The sequence below is a fragment of the Phaethon lepturus genome, unplaced genomic scaffold, assembly GCF_000687285.1.
Source record: "Phaethon lepturus isolate BGI_N335 unplaced genomic scaffold, ASM68728v1 scaffold21415, whole genome shotgun sequence".
Lineage (NCBI taxonomy): Eukaryota > Metazoa > Chordata > Aves > Phaethontiformes > Phaethontidae > Phaethon > Phaethon lepturus.
The window spans coordinates 513-22,033 of record NW_010538710.1 but is presented as its reverse complement, the minus strand read 5'-3'; the positions used below and the strand labels follow the sequence as shown (position 1 = coordinate 22,033).

Genomic DNA, 21,521 nt, shown 5'->3' with positions numbered 1-21,521 from the left:
TGCTGAACGCCCCAGCTGGTTTAAGGAGTGTTTTCCTACTCACTTGGGTTTTTCCAAAGGCTCAGGCTCCTTTCGAGCTTTGCCTACCGGATTCTTCTCAGCTTCTTCTGCTGTGACTAAGTGAAATTCAGCTTCCACCTTGCCCTGGATCAGAGAGATAATACATAAGCATCCTGGGTTATTGTCATTAAATCACAGGAGGATTTGGCTTGTGGAGAAATTATGGAACCAGCTGAGGGTGAAGAAAACTGATTAAAGAAAACAAGATAAACTCTTTGCAGTTAAAGAGAAAGCACAAAGGAAAACCCAGACACCAAATTCCTGATTTATGCTCAAGGACCATGAGGAAAGAGCGGTAGGATGATTTATTCCAGACCCATAAATATATTTTCTGCTTCCTAAATTATAATGTAATTCATCTGAGAAGCCCCATCTTCTATCTGCCACACATTCCGTCAGAGCTGCATGGCAGAGCTGGAAGCTGTGTCGCTGATGTGGACGAGGTGTAGTCCACCAATGGGGGAAAATTCAGCCTGTCACAAGTGCTGGAGCAGTTGAGCTGTTGGGTCTCAGCTCACAAAAGGAAGATGACTAGAAATGAGATCTGTGTGCAGAAAATATCATGCAGTCCTAGAGCTCTGTTCAGGCTAAAAGAACAGTGGTTTGGCAGGTGGATTCAGAGTCAATTTTCTTGATGGATGGCCAGAAGGTGATACACAGGGCTGTGGCAGAAGGACAACTTTGTTCAGCACCAACTTACCAATAATTTCTAGAATTCAGAAAAGTCATAAGGGAATATAACTGCTGGTTTACTGCTTGTTTTCATTGTGACAAGCCATTAAAACTTGTTGAGTGACCCATAAAATACTAGCACTTATAAAAGATCATGCCTGTTATGCCTTGCAATAGAAATATATCATCTGAGTTATTTAAACTCTTTGTATCAACTGTAACTTCTGCTATGGAAGTTAGAGCTTCCTAAATATGGGTTAAATCTTTGTTTTCCCCTTGCCCTCACAGCAACAAATCTGTTGATAATTCTGTATGTGTTATGTTACAGAGATGTTCTCTCATTTCCCTGTTCATGCAGGTCCATTCTTCAGTACTATCTCAACTATAGATATAATTAGGCCAAAGGAAAAAAAAAATTATTTCAGAGATTTAAAGATTCTAGTAACATTTAAGAATGAGTAAATCCATTCAACTTCATAAAATCTGTGATGGATGAAAAAGAGACAACTGGCTTTTCATGTATTTGTTATTTTCCTACCCCGTAACTTTGTTGATATCCAAAGCTAAAGTGTTAATCTATGGCCAGTGTCTGGGATTCATCACAGAATCACACAGAATCATTAAGGTTGGAAAAGACCTTTAAGATCATCAAGTCCAACCATCAACCGACCACCACCATGCCCACTAAATCATGTCCCAAAGTGCCATGTCCACATGTTTTTTGAACATTTCCAGTGATGGTGACTCCATCACCTCCCTGGGCAGCCTGTTCCAATGCTTGACCACTCAGGAAAAAAAAAAACCTGGGCTGAAAGAAGGATGCAGATAAAAGGGATCAGCGTGGAAACGAAAGTGGACTGGGAGAAAGAGAATCAATTGTACGAGAGTTGAGAAAATGGAGGTAAAACAGGGGTTTCCATCCACTAAACCCATAGAAAGTACACAGTCACCTTCAGTCTGAAGAAGGCAATGAACTTGAAGATGGCACTTTTTACTACAACATTCTTGCTGGAAGGGACAGAAATATGAAGGAAGATTGAGGTTTGGGAAAACCCTTGGAGAGTCAATGGAAGTCTAGAGAGGGAGGGCGATCCCCTAAAAAAGGGACAAAGCAGGTGAATTTGTAGAGGGATATACTATAAAAAGGTAGCTTGTAGCTCTTGGTCTGTGTCCCCACACAGATCTGGATAGGCCCAAAAAGACTCCAACCACACTCAACCCAGAACTGGGCTGCAGGGATGCCCAGGTTCAGGTCCAAGCTCCTGAAGAGCTCCGTGCATGTGAGCACATCAGCTTGGCTTTTCCTTCACTAGCTCACAAAGCTCTGTTTCATGCTCTGTTTTCTGTATATATGACCCAAAGACCATGTGCAGAGTTAACTATGGAGATGTATTTCATGCCTAGGTACATGCACTCCACCTGGGAAACAGAGGAGCAAGAGCTGTCTCTTGTTTACGCTGAGGATCCCTATGGTGCTGTAAGAGTACAAAGGAGCCTTTAAAAGAGGGACAATGGAGAATTTGTGTTAAACGCTGAGAATTTTGGTGTAGCTCCAGATTACGCACAGAAAGCACTACAACATTATGAAGAGAAGCTGCAGCAGAAAACCCTGAGATAAATGGCTAGGTACACACTGAGTGACATTTACACCCTGCTGCAAGCCTTGTTACACTAGAAGCTTTGGGTAAATGAAAAACTGTGTGGCAGCCCTTATATTCTTTTTATGAGGATACTTCTAACATAAAAAGTCCTGTAGAGTTTGGGGAAGGTGTCATTGTCCTTTGCATTCCTTTATACCTATTGTATCCTGCCACTAAACCGAGAAAATATTGGTTTAGTAAGCACACTTCAAAAGGAAGAGGGGACTGTGCTCTTTCTGCTCAAGATGTGTCACTAACAAGAATAAAGGTAGAGTCCAAAATCTGTTCATTTATCCTGGCAGAAATGAGAAATAAATAAGCAGATGAGATTCCTCCCAGGATTTCCTCAGCTGACATAAAGGTGGCTGGAAACACCTAATTTTCCACTCTACCCATCCAGTGTACTGGGAGATGAACAGTGGAAGAAAGCAAAGAAAAAGTACAAAGTGCTCTGGTTGCCTGGGATTATCTGAAACAAGTATATGGGGGATCACTGAAGCATTTGGAGGATTCCTGTGGATTGCCAGTGGTGGTTGTTCTTCAGATGCCATATCCAAAATTAGCATCTGACTGCCTCAGGATCTCAGCAGAGCATGTCAGCCCCAGAGAAAAACTGTTCATCTGTAGTGAGCTGCCTACCGTGAGCTCCCCAGCCTTGATGAAAGGCCACCAGCCTCTGACACGCTTCTGTTGAAATATGGAGATCTTGTTTTCTTCGCTTGCTGCCACAACCATGCCTAGGTCACAGCTCTTGGCTGTCTTTGCTGCTCGAGGGAATCCATTCAGGTTCAATTCAAGGGTGCCTGGAGGGAGAAGTAATGTGACAACACTCAGAGACCAGGTAGACATGAAGGCATTCAAACAGCAGCTTCCAGGTAGATACATAGAACAATGCAGTAGCTTGGGCCCAAAATTCAGAGCTGGGGATCTCTCTGTACAGTCAGTCATTCATTTGTATTGCCCTGACATCATCTCAGATGAGTTCCTAATTATTTCCTCTCCAAGAAATGTGTAAGTTTGCAATGTGATGCTTCAGAGAAAGACAAGCAGAAGTTGGGTCTCAGGCACTGCTTTGTACATACCTCTACAAAATACAGGTCTGGTGAGACCTCGGGTGAAGTTCAGGCAGATCCATTGCATACTTACCCAAGAAATCATCTGAAGACAGTCTTTCAAAGTCCCACACCTGAAGCACCAGCTCAGCGGGTATTTTGCGCTCTGTCTTTTCCAAGGAAAATATGTTTTCTCTTTTACTAACCACCATTTGTTTCTCTGCTGGGAGATAGTGGAATGGGAACACAAAGCGCCAGTTGAAGTTGCCCTCTCCTGTCAAGGAGTTGTAATGTACGTCTGTCTCCTGCTTGTCCTCTTCCAGGCCCTTTATCCATCTGTGGCAAACACATAGTGGAATACACTGCCGTCACCAGGGGAGCTGGTGTTGCAGTTTTCGTTATTTGGTTACAGGCATGATCATTTGCTAATTCCTCCCTAATCCTTAGCAGGTAACACACTGTTCAGGACTGCGACACGCAGTGACAGCCCTGGCTCGGGGATCTCAGCTACCTCCCAGCCATGGCACAGGCTGCAGCAATGGCCAGTGATGATCAAAAATTGAGAGTGAGAAGGTGATTCTTATTTAGATCAGATTCCAAAATACCAATTGGCCATTTACTATTGGCCAAGACATCTGTCTTGTTTGGGACAGGCAAAGAGAGCATCAGTCATTTATCCACTACTAATCACCCCGTATTCCTGTTGTGCCACACTAATAAATTCTGTGTCAATGTCCCAAGACTGACTTAAGTGCTCAGTTTTGGGTTCTAAATTGTTTGCAGTTGTGGTTTGAGGGTATAAACACGGCATAAGTATGGTGGGAGAAGTCTCTCTGGTTTCTCTTGTGATTTCGTCTTGGTTTCTGGTACAGTGTGCACAACATTTGATGTGTATTGCTATGGTACAAAAGGACAATGCCTTCCTAAACGCAATCTTCTCTTCTGAAGAGCTCCATGGAAGTAATGATCCAGCAAGGTATGTTTTACTTCTGAAGATGATTTATCACAGCTTGAGTAAAGATTAACATTTTTGCACTGCATCCAAAGATTGGCCTCTCCCCTGCCAGCTCCATTATTTCAAAAAGAAACAGAGAAAACCAGTAACAATCCCAAGCACAGCACTGCCCGCAGTGCAAATCCATGCCTGGCGACAGATTCAGTGCCACATGCACTCCCCGAACATAATGAGATTTGTGTCTTTATCATTAAGGCACAGAAGTAAAAATCCACCTCTGGCTTTCCCTGTCAGACCGCTCTGGCATTGATAGTGATGTCCTCATGTTATCACACAGCTCCGCGCGAAGGCTGGCTGCCGATCTATTTCCTCAATTTCTAGCCTGCGCTGAATTTTGCGCTCTCAGAGCTACCCTGCTACTACTCTGAACACATCAGTTTATTGCTAAGTTGGATATATCAGTGTGAACACCAGTGATTTCGGAGTAGCTCCTCTCGGGGAACTGCAAGGGAGGGTTTGCTCAGCCAGCGTGTGCAATAACCACACTTGCTGCACGCTGGGGTCCACGTGGTTGTATTAGTGCATGCTTCACCTGGGCTAGTATCACACCCTCCAGAGAGTGGTACCAGTCCTGGTGCCCCACACAGCTTGGTGTGGGGCAAGTTTCCCTGGTAAAATGCATGTAGATATACCTCACACAGAAGAGCTGCTGCCAGACTGCCCTGTCCTTATGCTTACTTTGGATTTCTTAGTATGTTCACATGATTTTCAGAACCTGCAAAGTGGGAAACTTCCTCCTTTCCCTGCTCCATCAGTCCCAGTGCTTCCTCCTCCATCGTTTTGCATTTGGTCATTGTCAATACTGCAACAGATTTTTAGGGAAACTCATTTTTCCATATGCCTAGTGCTCTGCAAATGCAGATTTTTCCAGGACTCCATAATGACACGATTCATATCGGCATATTAATCTCAGTCTCTAGTAGTTGAAATAGAGCAAGAAATCTAAGATCAGTCTCATACCTGAGATTTCCAATACTTCCTACTGCCAATTATGCCATAATTTCCCCCCAAACCCTTTCTGGTACCTGCATTCAAATCCTGCTCAGAAGCAGAAAGTACAAGGCAGTACTCCAAACCAGGCAAGTAATTTTAAGAAGTAACCTGCTACAATCTCAGGAAAGAACTGGTTTGAGTGTCAAGCTCCCCTTTTGTGCTCTCTCTTTTCATTTTATTTGTGTGATGTAGTTTACTGATTACCCCAGTAACATCTGTTAAGCTGTGACAGACATTTTGCCTTATGGAGAGTAGAAAGAACCCACGTGATGTTCTCCCCAGCATGGCCATGGTCATTCACCCACACATGCTCCCCACAGGAGGCTGGAAAAAATTTCCAATAGAAATACCAAGAAAGCAAACACCTGCTTTCTTGTTTCTAATGTGGTCATAATTCCCTTTTCTTCGATTATGTCAAACCTCTTTGCATCTGTGTAAGCTCTTACAGTTCAAGTTCTGTAAGTGTTTGATGTCTGTTTGCTAAACTGTGGGCTTGGTCCTCTTCTTGTGTCATCCCTGCCTGAGCGGGCAGTAACAACTAGTGTCATTTTACAGTCACTTGATTTTAAAAGGGTAAAAAAAAAAAGAAGCGGTATTTGGTGTAGATGAATAATTTGGGCAGGCATTTAGAGCAAAGTGCCAAGGTCACAGTAATAGCTTATCTGATATTCCCACAACATAGTTTTTTTCATCTGATTGTTGAATGAAATATTACCTGTTCTTTTGAAGACAAGTGCTGAAGAACTTACCCTTTTACATAGATATCACTTGATTTTTGCCCCGTAAAGATATTTTCATCTTCTAGAATTACATCCTCTGTATTCCAGATTATTACTCTCAGTTCATAGCTGAAAAAGAAAAGAAAGTAGGCCTGTGTATTCTCAAGATCGGGTTAGACATTAATGTAAACCTCTATCAAAGCATGTTTTTATAAAGCAAGAAATGTTGTATTTGTGTAAAACTCTTAAAATAGCAACAGCCTCAGGCCTCTTCTGTTGACAAGAGTCTAGTGACAGGGTGGGGATGGTGGGTCTCTTGGAGCATGCCGGACGACAGCGGGGTCACTGCCAGCTTCGGAGGGATGGAAAATTACTTGATTTTTATGTGCCTGTTCCTTTTCAATTCTTTTCACAAAAATGCTGCAGTGAAACAAAGCAAAGTTGATCTGAACAACATCATCAGAGCAGTCTCCAAAACACTGAGCAGCTTGCTAATAAAAAACAGAGCTCCCTGGCACGTGCTTTTCAGAAGAAATGTCTAAAAACATTGTATTTGGTGCAATCCAGTGAATTAAAAGGGAAGAAATGCACTGTTTAGAGATATTTTCATTTAAGAAGATGCAATCATCTTTAGAATCAAGAGTAAAAGGTATCAAAGCTTTCCCATCTGTTTGACTCCCTATAGACAGATATTTATGGTGACCATCCAAAGTTCTACAGGCTTGAACTGAAACACAGATGTTGCAGGTGACATAAAAAATTGATACTAAAAAAAATTTAGGTATGCCTTGAGTCATTGTATGAACTGCAAAATAAATTAAAAAAGCTATGAGAACACCCAGCATTTGATTTGTGGAGTTTGCAGCCCTGAGGGATATAGGCCACACAAAGAGTAAAGTCAGGACCTTGAATTTTAGGAAAGCAAACTTCCAGCTCTTCAGGGAGTTAGTCAGTTGGACCCCCTTGGAAACTGCCCTTAGGGAACAAGGGAGCAGAACAGAGCTGGCCTCTGACACGGTGCCTCACAACATCCTTTTCTCTACATTGGAGAGAGATGGATTTGATGGGTGGACTGTTTGGTGGATGAGGAATTGCTTGGATGGTCATATCCAGAGGGTAGTGGTCAATGGCTCAATGTCCAGATGGAGATGGGTGACAAGTGGTGTCCCTCAGGGGTCCATGTTGGGACCAGTACTCTTTAATATCTTCATCAATGACATAGACAGTGGGATGGAGTGCACCCTCAGCAAGTTTGCAGATGACACCAAGCTGAGTGGCGCTGCTGACACACCTGAGGGATGGGATGTCATCCAGAGGGACCTGGACAAGCTCAAGGAATGGGCCCATGTGAACCTCATGAGGTTCATCAAGGCCAAGTGCAGGGTCCTGCACCTGGGTTGGGGCAACCCCAGTATCAGTACAGGCTGGGGGATGAAGGGATTCAGCCCTGCCGAGAAGGACTTGGGGGTCCTGGTGGATGAAAACCTGGACACGAGCCGGCAATAGGTGCTCGCAGCCCAGAAGGCTCCAAAGCAGCGTGGCCAGCAGGTGGAGGGAGGGGATTCTGCCCCTTAACTCCGTGGTTAGTGTCCAGCCCTGGAGCCCTTCACACAGGAAAGACATGGACCTGTTGGAATAGGTCCAGAGGAGGCCACAAAAATGATCCGAGGGATGGAACACCTCTCCTGTGAGGACAGGCTGAGAGAGTTGTGGGTATTCAGCCTGGAGAAGAGAAGGCTCCTGTGAGACCTTATTGTAGCCTTCCAGTACTTAAAGGGGGCCTGTAAAAAAGATGGGGACAGACTTTCTAGCAGGGCCTGGTGACAGGACAAGGGGTAATGGTTTTAAACTAAAGAAGGGTGGATTTAAACTACAGATAAGGAAGAATTTTTTTTTATGATGAGGGTGGTGAAACAGTGGCCCAGGTTGCCCAGAGAGGTGATAGATGCCCATCCCTGGAAACATTTCTGGTCAGGTTGGATGGGGCTCTGAGCAACCTGATCTAGTTGAAGATGTCCCTGCTCACTGCAGGGTGGTTGGACTAGATGACCTATAAAGGCCCCTTCCAACACAAAGATTCTATGATTCTATGATTTTTTCTGATACGACACGTGTGTTCTTGGAAATAGCCTCAACCTCAAGTGTGAAACAGTTTGTCCCAGATCTTACCACATATCTTATGTCATGGTGCTCTTAAGGAGATGTTGACCATGAAAATGAAGCTTCTGCACTAGCCAAAGAAACTTTCATCCTCAATGCTCTGTCAGATCCTTGTTCAGGCAAAGATTGTCAACAAGAAATGTTTTCACAAAGTGAAAACCTGTTTTGCTGCAGCAAATATGCATTTCTCAGTTAAAGGTGTATCTCATGTTTGCATGTTTACTTTCTTTCTTGTAATTAATGGTTTGACAATATTTTCCCCTGCTTTTGCAGACTACAAAAATGGCACCAACAATTTGAGTTTGTGTGTATGATTAGTTTTAAATCTTTTTGGATTGGAAAATGCTTGTTGTTAAGGAGTTTTACAGAAAGTTCTGGTCTGAAGAATTGTAATTGTTACATAGACTTATTTTTGTCAAATCTCGTCTTCTGTAAAAGGAAAGGAAAAGAAACAAGTTTTTATTACATTGTTTCTTGTTCAAATGTAAATACTACAGGAATGGTATCTGATGCTGTTTCAGACACAAAATTCTCAGGAAAAACCTTGCTAAAATATTGAAATAAAGCTGATGCAGGATAGGCTGAGAACTCTGTTGGTCATTTTTGTGTTTCATTTACAAACATTCAACTAGCTTGAAGAGGTATGTGTAAAGTTGCATGTAAGGAAACATAAGCATCCATCTGAAATTTGAGACACAGTTATTCCTGACTTATCTCTTCTGTCTGTTGCTTCTTCATGTGTTTCTTGATCTTATCTTTGAACCAGGTGTTGGAAATCCAATATGCGTAATACTATTGCATCAGATTAAATATCTCAAACAGGGTCAAGTATGTTATCTAGCTGTAAGAGGTAGTGAAACCAGAATTACTTCTTTCAGCTCAACAAGTGGATGACAACATCAGAATTATTAAGAGACTCTTGCCTCTAGCTACCTGCAATCCCTATATGAAAAAGCGATATCTTTCTAAAAGAGGTGTGTGGTAGTCCTTGATGCAAAAATCACCAACAGCTCTTTTAGTTGTTTAATGGAGGAGACCAAACTAGATAGATGGTTTCTTTTGACTTGAAGTCATGTGAACCTAAGAAAACTTTTCTCAGGATCACAGAAGCTTGTTGTGATAGATCTTTTTATAGTTCTTTCCAGACACTTAATAAAGACTCAGTCTTTGAAGACTTATGCCTCTGTGCTGGCAGGAAAGCATGGAGTATTACCCTTTGGGTTTTCTTGGTGAAATGTCCACTGGGGGTCCTGGCAGAGGCATATCTTTAGGAAACATGTCAACCCACATCTGTACACGACCCTTGAAAACAAAGAGATAAACATCTCTGTAACACTATTTTAGAGAGACTTTAAAAGACTTTAAACGTAGTTCTGATGTCCAAAACCACCACTTCCTCCATAAGCATCAACCAGCTCACTATCCTGTAACTATGATTTTATCTATAAACTTACTATACAATATATTTTTTCACACACATATTCTGTCAGTCTCCCAAGAACTTGATTAAGTTGGAATTGAGCTCAAACACTGGCAACTTCAAGGTAAAATCCATATAAAAATACTAGGTAATAAAAGGGAAAAAACCCCCAAAGCCCAAATAAAAGCAGAGTTTGTATAAACTTAATAAACTAAAGCATTTAAAAGAGTGAAAATATGCACTCACATCTTGTGTGATTACTGTGTATTTTGATTACTGGCTGTATACACACGTGTGACAATTTCTAGGTTGATACTGTACGAACTTTATGTATGGTACATTTGGATGCTGCCTCTGTAAGTTTGCAGGTACAAATAGAAACCACAGTAACTGGAGGAAAGGAAAACTGCTCCTGTGTCTACCATCACCACCACCTCTGAGCTACTCTACCTGTTCCATGCCTGGCTTATCCTTATGGTAGAGAGGCCGAGTCTCAATGTGCTCTGGGACCAGTTTGTATCCAGCTCCAGGGATTTCTTCCCAAGCATGTAAAACTTTTAAGGAGAGATGTTCATACGATTCAACTGGCTCCTCTATAGGAAAGGGTAAAAAAAAGAACAAAGAGAACTGAATTATAATGTTGAACCCCTTGGTAATATGTGCCATTAATTATTAAAGATGGTAATTAAAAATATGTTTGAGTTAAAAGGAAAGTTTTATGTATCCCAGATAAATAAAGAAAGGTCTTGAAATGCATTTAATTCTTGTAAATAAGGGTACCCACCAGGGTAACTAGAAGATTAGCACTTAGGCAGTAATTTATCTATAAAACACAGCAAACCATTTTACTGTTACAGCAGCAGTTTCTAACAGGAAGATGGAAGAAAACTGTGAATTACTCTTTTCACAGAAAATTGCGAATGTGAAGCTTTTTTACAGTTCATGAAAGACACGGAGACTTGGATTTTGGTAGAGCTGACAGTCAATAGGCACTAGGTGTTATAGCTTGTCTTGTGATGGCAACAACAAAGAATATCCTGGAGAACAGAATCACACCTCAAGGGGAGAGGGTTGAAGTCCCTCCCGACCAGTTCCACTTGGTCACTGGAGGAAGGGAGACCCCAGAGAATGGCACCTCAAGGAAGGACCAGTGCTAATATTGCAGGTAGAGTGGATATTGGAAAGCAGAGAAAACCTTTTGAGCTCTTAAGCTTCTCTTTCTTCCCTTTTTGTGTGGGCTCCACACAAAAGGAACCCAGACTTTTGAAGAGGGATGTCTCCTAGATTAGGAGAGTACTCAAGTGAGAAGAAAGTTAAGACTTCTTTCTGTCAGCAAACAGCTATCACTTTCCCTAAAGAGTTGCTATCTCTGACTTGCTGGTAGGACACAAAAGGTTTGTTTGGGATTTAAACAGCAGGTATTAAACCCTTCCTAATGGCTCAGAAAGGGAGGAAGGATGACCCTGTGGTTATGAGTCTTAGTTCCCTCTTGTGCATTGACATGTGTTTGAGATGTGATGTATTTAACCTAATTTTAGCCAGCTAAAAGCAAGGCCTTTAGCCTGAGCTACTCAGATAGCCTCAATAGCAAGGACAGATTGTCCCATGATAACCCATATCCTCTCTCAGGCACCTTTCTAAAGATTATTTTCACCTTCTGAAGATGCTTATTTCTTTCTATTTACTACAGGTAGTCCTAGACTACCTGGGAGTGGTGGTCAGGCAGTTGGACTAGATGATTGTTGTAGGTCCCTTCCAACTGAGCTATTCTATTCTATTCTATTCTATTCTATTCTATTCTATTCTATTCTATTCTATTCTATTCTATTCTATTCTATTCTATTCACGTCTATGCTCCTGAAGCAAAGTTAAATTCTTCTTTCCCTTGCAATTTAAAGATGGATGTAAAGCCCACAAGTATAATTTTCTCCACCTGTAAAGTGGAAATGGTACTGCTCCCCCTTTTCAGTACTCCTCTCTAGCTCAAATATGCGGTCTTTGTTAGTTTTACACACCCAAACGATGACCAGCACAGGAATCCAGCAGGAAATAAGGACCCAGATGGACTTGTCAGAACAGCAGTCTGGATAAGGATCATGCTGATCTTCCATGTGTGTGTGTGTATATATATATCTATATATATAAAAAATTGTATATTTCTTTATAACATGTTGAAAAACTTATGTTCATAAGTACTTTGAATTTTGCCATTTCCTTGCTTTTGGTTTCCATCATCTTGTCTGATGTTGGTTTGTCTGAAGTTCATTTTAGCAAACTGTAATTTTGATTGAGAGATCCTGTTGCTGGCAGTTGCACTCAGTCATCTGCTAGTGAGGAAAAAAACAGCAATACTGGAGTCATAAATCTCTCTCAGGCCAAGAATCCAAAAATGGATCAACTCTTCTCCCTTCAACAGTGCTACCTGAGCATCCTTCCACTCAATGTATGAGCTATATTTTGTAGCTGCCAAGGGGAATTTGCTCAAAGACGAATAAATATAGATGAGGGAGTAGAGGTGTCCCTACACTGCCACAGTGCCCACTACTGTCTCCAAGGCCAGCTTCTTTTGTTCCCCCTTGAAAGTCTCCATCCTCACACCTCTTTTCCTTACCCTAGGTATAAAACTGAATCATGGAATGGTTTGGGTTGGAAGGGACCTTCAAAGATCATCTCGTCCAAACACCTGCAATGGGCAGGGACATCTTTCACTGATAGCTCTTTCCCACTCCATCCTTATGTGATATGGACACTCAACTTCCTGGTAACTTCGCCTTCTTTTTAATCTGGGAGCTCTGAAAGCAAGTTCTGTCCGCCTATTCATGGACCCCACAGATGCCTGAATTTATACAGCGTTGTGTTAGTGCTTCAGAAGAGCAGTCTGAAGCAAGTCTTCAGAAGAGTGGTAATAATCTATAGGAGGAAAAAAACAACAGAGAGGAAAGCCAACAAGGCAAACTAGGACCGGCAGGTAAGCAGCCTGGAACCTAACTGTGGTCAGAGGACTTGTTTGACCTTGGATAACTCACTTCTCATCTGCATTTCCCTTCCCCCTTCTCACTTCTTGGGTATGTCTACACTAGTGCTTCAGTTTAGACAGGGAATGTATTTTTGAAAAGACTCTCCCTGACTTCCCATACTTTGACCTGCTGTGTGAGAGGATCTCAGAGCATGCAAGCTGCACTACTTTAAAATGAAACTAAGACAGAACACATGTTCCAAGAGGGTCTCCTGCACTCCAATCAGTCCTGGGCACCCCATCCTTGGGATCAGGCAGGAGCTGGTCCAAAGTATGCCTCAACACCCACCATGGGGATGTCAGGTCATCAGCATTGTTCTCTGTCTCTCCCGACAGATTCTCTGCAATCAAGCTGTGGTAACAGCTAACATAGACACAGCCTTCATCACCACAGTTATATGAGTATTTCAAAGCAGAGACAGGTTCCAGTAATCTGACTCAAGAGTGCATAGCACAACAGGGCCCCAGCTACAGCTTGGGCAGCCTCTTGGTACTGCTACAATGCAGCTGAATAACGATGAACTACTTCATTACCATTCTCATCTTCTGTGAAGACTGTCTGTCCCTTGAAGACTTTTGTTCCTACTTGTATCTCCCCTGGCCTCATGAAAGGTCCACTTATTCTGTAGTCCTTACACAGCTTAGTGAGGATCTCGCTTGGCTTGGTTGCATCTCGCCATGCATTGTACCCTTCTCTGCAAAGAGGGAACAGAGTGAAGAGAAATGGGTGAGGTTTTCCTTCAGCAAAGTGCACTGGCAAATCAGGACTTCCCATGCAGAGATTAGCTTCATGGTCAGTGGCCCTGACATCTGCTCAGCCAAACATTTCCTTTGAATTGTCCAGCGCTACTTCTGACTTGCAACACCCCCTCTGTCTGGTCAGGTCCTGGGGCCAATCACTTTTTCCTCTTAAAACACCACAGAAGTTGAGGCAGCCTTACCCACAGTTTAAAGTAGCCTAGGCATTGGCATACTCCCCAAAAGGAAAAGGATCAGAGCTTGTTCCTTGTTCTACCTAGAGAATTCAAGTCTACATGTTCTACCTCCATTTAAGGAGAAGTGTTCTGGAGGTCCCACATGCAAAGGAGAAGCTGAGATTATCTGGAACCTGGAACAAACACATAAAGAAATAGCTCACGCTGGAGACTGAGCTGGCAAAGGAAGTCTTGGGGTTTGGTTTGTGCTCCTGGATTGCTCTTTTGTGTTGTCCACTCTTTGTTTGTAGATAAAATAAACAATAATAAGAGAAGAATGCCAAACCTACATCTCCCAGGTTAGTACCCCACCCCAGGGCAATAGAGTTATTTTAGTTTGACTTTCTGTGCATTAATTAATCTTTGTGCACAGCATCCTTGAGAGTGCAGCCGATGACAGGGACCAGGAGCTCAGCAATACCACCCTGGGACTCACTTCTGTTACAGAGGCCATGCCAGCAGCCCCGCTCTGCTCCTGGCCCTTTATGCCTGTCCAAAGGCAGTTTATCAAGCAGGTACGTTATACATGGGCGGTTTACTATCTAAAATACTTGGTGAACAAGCAGTGTTGTTAATTTTAAAATATCCAATGCCTACTCAGGCTGGCAGCTACCCAAAGCCGCTGCTAAGCTCTTTGGTGAAATCTAATTAAAATACCTCCTGTGACACTTTCATGCTGGAGAAAGCATAATGTTTAGCAACATCTGGAATTTTTCCTTCAAGTCAAGTCATGCTGCTCTCTGTTGCTGTCTGAAGAGGTACTTACATTTCATATTTATTTTGCAACCCACAGGTAGCTCGATGCCTGGTGTAGAAACGATTTTCCAAATCAATTTTAGTCTCTCCAATGAGATCATCTGTTCCCACAAAGTCATGGTCGTAGATCAGGACTGTGAGCAAGGAATCCTTGGGGAATGTAGCTTGGATTTCAAATGATCTACAGCAAAAGATGAGAACTATATGCCTTCAAAAATCAGGTTTGAAGCCTAAAGGACTAAGTTAATGAAAACTGTGCAAGCAATGTGTGGACAGTGTATCTTCTAATAAGCAGTGGGGTTTTCTTGGTAGCATTTCTTGTTTTAATGAAATATCTGAACATATTGGAAACACACAGTGCAGAAGTATTTTCTTTCTCCTGCTTCCCTACCACCCTCTATACAGTTCTAAGATTGTTCCTACTTACAGTAGAGAGAGCAATGGGATGGACCTGGTCAGCTGCAATGATTTATCATGAATCCAACAGAGGTGGAAGTGCGGAAATTACAAGGCTAACGAAGCTGTATGTGTAGGAGTTCTCACACACATTTCAGAACCCCCAAAAGGGACATCTGAGCTTTTTCTGTTTTATTCCAAAAGCCCCAGATTAAATATTGGATATAGGAATCTGGGGGAGCGCAACAAAATGGCTAGGCAAAAACTTTAAAACAAGTTTCAAAAATTGAAGATCAGAATTCCCTTTTTACGCAGTGCATTTTTAATGTGTAGGAATAATTGTCACTGAGATGTTTAGGGAAATTGAAAATAGAAAAGTGATTCTAAAAGGGATTTGACAAATTAGTGGAAGACAGGACATCCTCGTCAGGACAACACTGGCTGCCGATTTCTCCGAAGTACAGACAACACTGAGCTTTGTCTCCTGGAGGGACGAGTTTTGCCCAAAGTGGCCAAAGTCAATTTTGTAGCAACAGCAGAGCAGGTTTTGGAGGAGACAGATCACGGAATCACAGAATCCTAGAATAGTTTGGGTTGGAAGGTACCTTTAAAGGTCATCTCCTCCATCCCCCCTGCAACGAGCAGGGACATCTTCAACTCAATCAGGTTGCTCAGAGCCCTGTCCAACCTGACCTGGAATGTTTCCAGGGATGGGGCATCTACCAACTCTCTGGGCAACCTGTGCCAGTGTTTCACCACCCTCATCATAAAAAAATTTCTTCCTTATATCTAGTTTAAATGTACCAACCACAGTGGTGATTTCTCATTCCATCTATATGCATCTATAACATCTGTGCTTAACATTTTTCATAATGATGGTTCAGTTGCAATCCTCTACTAAGGAAGAGCATAAATCACAGACACTGAGATGGCTTGTTACAGAGGGACCACTCCATTCTTGTATTTTTCCCTTACACTTTTTCCTTAAGTCTCTGCTTTTGCAGGCAGGACCCTGGCCTAGGGAGCTTTCAGTCCAACATAGTATAGTTGTTTCTCTGTCTTGATGCTCTTACAGAATAGTTCCATCCCAATTCAAAACATTTTCAACCTTCTTAGAACAGGGAAACTTAATGGGAAAAAATCACAACCATTTAGATTAATAATATAAGTATAAAGCATTGATAATACCAAGTTGATGTTCACTGACAGCTTGCCCCTGGCTCCCCCATTCAGACAACTGTGTGGGTTTGAATACCTAGGTTTTTTGTCCTACCCTTAAAATCACGAGATTTATCTGGCACTCTATTCAACCTGAAACAGCAACAAAGGTTGTGAAATCACACTTTACTGTGCTGATATTTATATTTATTTCACTTTAAAGTTAACAATTGCATTAATATGCGAAGACAGGATCATTTGTCGCCTCATTTCCTCTCATGCATCATTTTGCAAAATCTCTCACAGATTGCATTCCATGATGTGTTTTGTATGTGTTACAATTTATAATCATGTAGGATGACACAAATTCTCAACATTTTAAGCAGTAGAATTACAAAACATCCAAACAGGCAGAAATCAGCATATAACAGGCACTATATAATAGTAACAGCAACGTGGTAGCAAGTGATAAAGCAGAAATCACCTCTGAATAAGAAAATAAGCCATCACTGACCTTCCAAATACTGGGTTTAGCTGCTTGGGGATGTAGTTTTCCCTGTCTTTAATTTCTGTGTTGCCCAGTCTCAGCACAATGTAGGGATCTGACTTGCCATCTGGATCAGCCGGGCTGAGGTTAAATGCCTGTTAGGAATAAAAACTGTGTCCTCAAGAAGCTTGCTTAAATGCAGCACAGTCACACCACAGGACTGTGGGTTTCCTGCCCAGTCCCAGAGTGTTCTGGGAGTGCAGGGGCTTTGCCTGCCTTGTGTGGTACAAAACTTGGCATTTAGCTTTGCGGGCTACTCGGAAAAGATGATCTGGAGGAGAAGAGAGTTTGCAAAGGTGGAGCTGTCCCACTGCTACGACAAAAAAAGAGATGAACTGGAGAGGCAACGCTGAGCTACATGCAGGATTCAGGAAAGGTTTCCAAAAAACATTGGCCTAGATCCTTGAACAGTGCAAAACAACTCTTCAGACTGTATTTATAAGGTGGCTTGGAAGTCTTTATATTCAGGAAACAAAGTCACCTCTTCCAACTCTTCTCTTCTGTTTTGTTTGCCATTGTCTCTTTGCACGCCATTCTTCCCCTCTTAGATCACTTGCAACTCCTATTTGTCTGAAATACCAACTCCTTCTACCCCTTTCACTTCTCACATTGTGCTCCCTCATCATCTTGTCCTCTGTATTTGTACCTCTTTCTCCACCCTTATTCCGTACCACTTTGATTACATGAAATTCCAGCATGTAATCAGCTGGAAGAGTCCTCAAAAAATATGCTCCCATGTCCCCCTTACTGAGAAGGTTTTGTTTAAATGTGTGTAATTTTGAAATAACTCTGCTGATTAAAACTGACTGCATTTGCATAATGTAGCTGGAACAGGTTGTCATTACTATGTTAGTTATGTCTCTAGCCCTTTCATTTTGAACAAGTAAAGTGATTTGTCATGACGAATATGCAACATTTTCAACTCTGAATACCCATGTCCACAACATGAGACACTGTTGCATGATAAAAAAAATTCTCCCACACAGATGAGGATTTCCAGAAGCTTCACTGCAAAGACACTAGGGGTAAACGGAGTTGAAAAGAAACATCCAAGGTATTTCAAAGTTGAAAGAACATCTGTCTACTTACTGCCACAATATAAACCCTGATGAGGACTTTGACGGAGTGGTTTGGTGGTATCCCTTGCAGGATGCGGGGCTGCCCTCCATCCAGAAAGCTGCCATCCTCAGGACTTGGGTATATGCAGAAGGAACCCTGGTAATACAGTGTCTTTTATCTCCCTCAAAAACAGATCAAGTGCAGTACAAAAACAACCATTTGAATGCAAATTAAACATCATTCATGTAGCCTGTGCTGCAGCACATACACATACACAGCACATTTTGTTGTACCACTCAAAGGGAACACAGGTTTCAGTTGCATTAAACATCATCTTTTAAAATCTTTGCTCTAAAACAAAGAGTTATAGAGTAATACAAAGGTATTATCATCACGTCTAGATGATTGCAAGAAGTACTTTCATGCTCTTTAGCTCTATTTTATTATCTGAAGGACTAACACCTGCAGGTGTTCTGAATCTAGTTTTCTTAGTATTAATATTTTTAAAATAATACTTTGCCCTTAACTGTATATTTGCAAATTGATAATTCCATTGAGTTAGTTTCACAACAGTGTGATTAGAATCCAACTGTATTTTTGCAGCTACTATACAACTCATATAAACCAATATTGACTCATGCTGCTGAGTAGCTCATACTGCCTGAAAGCAACTGGCAAGTCATTTGAACAGAAATTTGCATTGCAAACTAATTGGAGGTATCAATGAGTTTAATCAGTCCCTCTAAACTACAAAGTGCTTGAAATCCTACTAACGTTATTCATGCTTTGAACTATGTTTTCAGATTGCCTAATGGTGCCCTGGATCAGGCTGTGCAATTGTTTCCAACTGGAGTAGCTCTAAGGGCCCCCATTTAAATTACTGAAAATTACAGACAAGGTTCTGTAACTGCTAGTGCAGTAATAAAGTTGCATTAGTGGAATCTGGAACACATAATACATCTCTTCTTCCCCTTCTGTGATTTGAAACTTTTCTGTAATTCCTTGTTTCAAAACAACAGTGAACACCTGGTGCTGGACGCTGCTTTCATCGATCAGATTGGGAAGGAAAAATATGATTCTAGACCCACTAAAAGAGATAACTCTATTATTTGCAACAGACTGTCAATGTCTTTCTCTTTCGTCTTTGATATACCTGAAATATGCATGAAAACATAAAGTCTCTAAATTATTACCCATTTAATCTACAGTAAATCTCACCTTAAATTTTCCTATTATTCTGTCTTCAGAGTCAGCATGAACTTCGTCATTAGATTTTCCTCTGAAGAGCTGGAAAGTTTTCACCCAGTCCTCAAAGTTATTAAATTCACTCTCCAAGTCTCCTTCATAAATCTTTGAAAATAGGAGAATGATTTTTTTTTGTGGTGCAGTGAATATATTCATAGCAACTTTCTTATTACAGGATGACTAGAAATCTATTTTGACTCAAAATACAGATTTTAATAAAACCAAGGTTTTGCAAAAGTCCTTGAGGAAAAAAAGTTAATTTCCCACTTAAAACTGGAGCAGTTTTGTCCTTAACCAAAGTCCTTCCCGACTACTGGAATACTTCAATACATTAACGGAGCAGGTAGAAGTGGCTCTACAAGGGCCAGAATGAACGTTTATAAACACAGTGTGGATGTGCTGCTTTTTGCTTCTGTTTCCTCCCTGCAACGTGCCTTTGATGTACTGACCCATTCTGTTATGTTAATGTGTCAGAATATGAGAGCAAAGTAGACAGTAATACAGTGTTGTGGGGACAGAGCTTTAGGATAGGTAAAAAGACCAAATAATTTTTCATTTTTAAAAGGATGTTTTTTCTTTCAACATTCTCCTCCTGTAATTTATGAAATGTTATTCAGTACAAAATAGAAGGGACTAGACTAGTGCCATCTCGTAAAAAATGGAAACAGCAGTTTCAAATTCCCCTTTATTCAGCTACAGTCTAATGCAAGCAGTCCTAATCTTTTCAAACCTCCTCATCTCTCCAGTCATTTTGCATGACCCATATAGTTTTCTTTGAATTCCTTCTGTCGTTACCCAACCAAATCTAATGCAAGCTGAATATTACCTCCCCAGCAGGGAGGATGCACTAGCAATTGTAGCAATGCTTTCCATACTCTTTTTTTATGTCATTCTTAATAGGCTGTAATATTTCCAACATGAAATTTGGAATTTTCAAATTCAGTGTTTTACAGGTGAACAACAAAACTGATTTTTCACTTAAGTGTCTCTGGGTGTGTCTATACTGGTAAAGTGAAGGTCTAAGGACAAGCGGGCTACATCCACCCTACAAGACCTTGGTTTCCTATCATTTTGTGTGTTTTATTAATTTCAAAGTGTCTGAAATAAATGTAAGGAGGGCATTGCTAAACTCAGCTTTGGGGAGACAGTGGATAACAGTCTTATCCCTCAGCCTTACTTCTCTCTTACCTGCAATGTTGCTAGGTTTGGAGTTTCTTTCTGTCTCCTTTTCAATGTCTTATCCTTCTTCTTTTTCTCTGGATCCTCTTCTATGATCAATGCAATGTGGTCAGAAGTCTGCTTACCTGTAGAGATTTTATGACATCGTGCAGGTTTTTAGTGAGAAAAGCATGTCAAGTGCTCCAGATCAGGATGCAAAATACATTTTGAAGATTCCCCCTCGCTCCTTCTCCATTCATTCTTCTACCTGTCAAGCATACGGTCTTCTCTTTTCCCACTGTTCCTCCCAAGCAGAGAGGTGGCATTTTTATCCTCTCTGTGACTAACAGTCTTCATGATGTGCTTGGTGGACCAAGTGTGATGGTGTCCTGCATCACTCCTTCCTTGCTGGCCATCTCCCAGAACACCCTTTTCCTTCCTCTCTTGACTCCTCCCAGATACAAACTAACAGATCTTAGCAGCTTTCACATAAAATTTAAGGCTTATTTAAAACTGGAAGCTGTTATTTAGGCTGACTGGTACTTCACATATCAGGTGATCCAAGTCCTTCTCTGCTCAAAGACATCACAAAATAGAGTGTATCTATCTCACCTTGGGAAAGCCCAGAAGTACGAGAAATGGGAGGAGGTATCTGACCAGCCTCAAGCCAGACTTCGACACTGAAAGCAGACTTCCCGACAAATAGAGGGTGAGCCCTCAAAAATGACACTGAGATGGTTCAGTTCTTTGGCTGAAATCTGGATTTTGAGTTCACTTTACTTCCATTTTTTGAGTTGTTCATGTGTGTTTGATATCACTAAATATTTAGAAATATATGTATGTGTATATTGTATCACTGCTGTCCTATATGTGTAATGCTTATCATCGTAGATGAAAACACGTAACAACTATCAGAAGAGAATTTATACAAGATCTGAAGTCATCAGTCAAAAACAATATGCCAAAATTGCCTGAATAGCATATTGGTGGATGTTACAATGTCAAGTAAATTTCTGACTGTAAGTGAACACCACACCTTTGTAGAACATTTTCTATCTAAAGATTTCCTCCACGTGGACAAGTGAGTCTCTACCTCATCTCACAGCAGTCCTGATGACCACTGAAACACCATCAGCTACAATTTCCAGAATGATACCATCTGACATTTAGGCCACGTCTTCCATCCAGAGCAATCTCAACGCCTACTTTAAAATAGAAATCACCTCAATCACTGCTTAAGTACAGTTAGCTCTGGCATGGGAAGATGCTATACTTTAATTCTGAGTAGCAGCTATACTAACAGTATACATTTGTATAGTAAGAATAAACATTTGTTTTCTTTCCCAGTCTGCTCAAGCAGTCACATTTGTCCCCCCCAAAAAAAAAATTCTAGAGCTCTATTTCATTGGGGAGGACCTGTTGAGCCATGGAGTATACACAGAATCATAAAATCTTTGGGCTGGAAGGGACCTTTAAAGGTC

The 21,521-nt window shown here is 41.5% G+C and overlaps 1 protein-coding gene across 1 annotated transcript; it reads right to left on the bottom strand.

Annotated features, from left to right (window-relative positions):
- Positions 1-43: 43 nt before the first annotated feature.
- Positions 44-20,186, bottom strand: LOC104620644 (fer-1-like protein 6; the record flags this gene model as incomplete). The annotated part of the gene is made up of 12 exons (XM_010286926.1): positions 44-144; positions 3,012-3,175; positions 3,519-3,760; positions 6,182-6,280; positions 9,525-9,613; positions 10,182-10,322; positions 13,274-13,442; positions 14,488-14,658; positions 16,546-16,673; positions 17,668-17,793; positions 18,856-18,987; positions 20,071-20,186. Coding segments are annotated over 12 exons (1,678 nt in total), but the record flags the coding sequence as incomplete, so codon positions are not given.
- Positions 20,187-21,521: the final 1,335 nt, after the last annotated feature.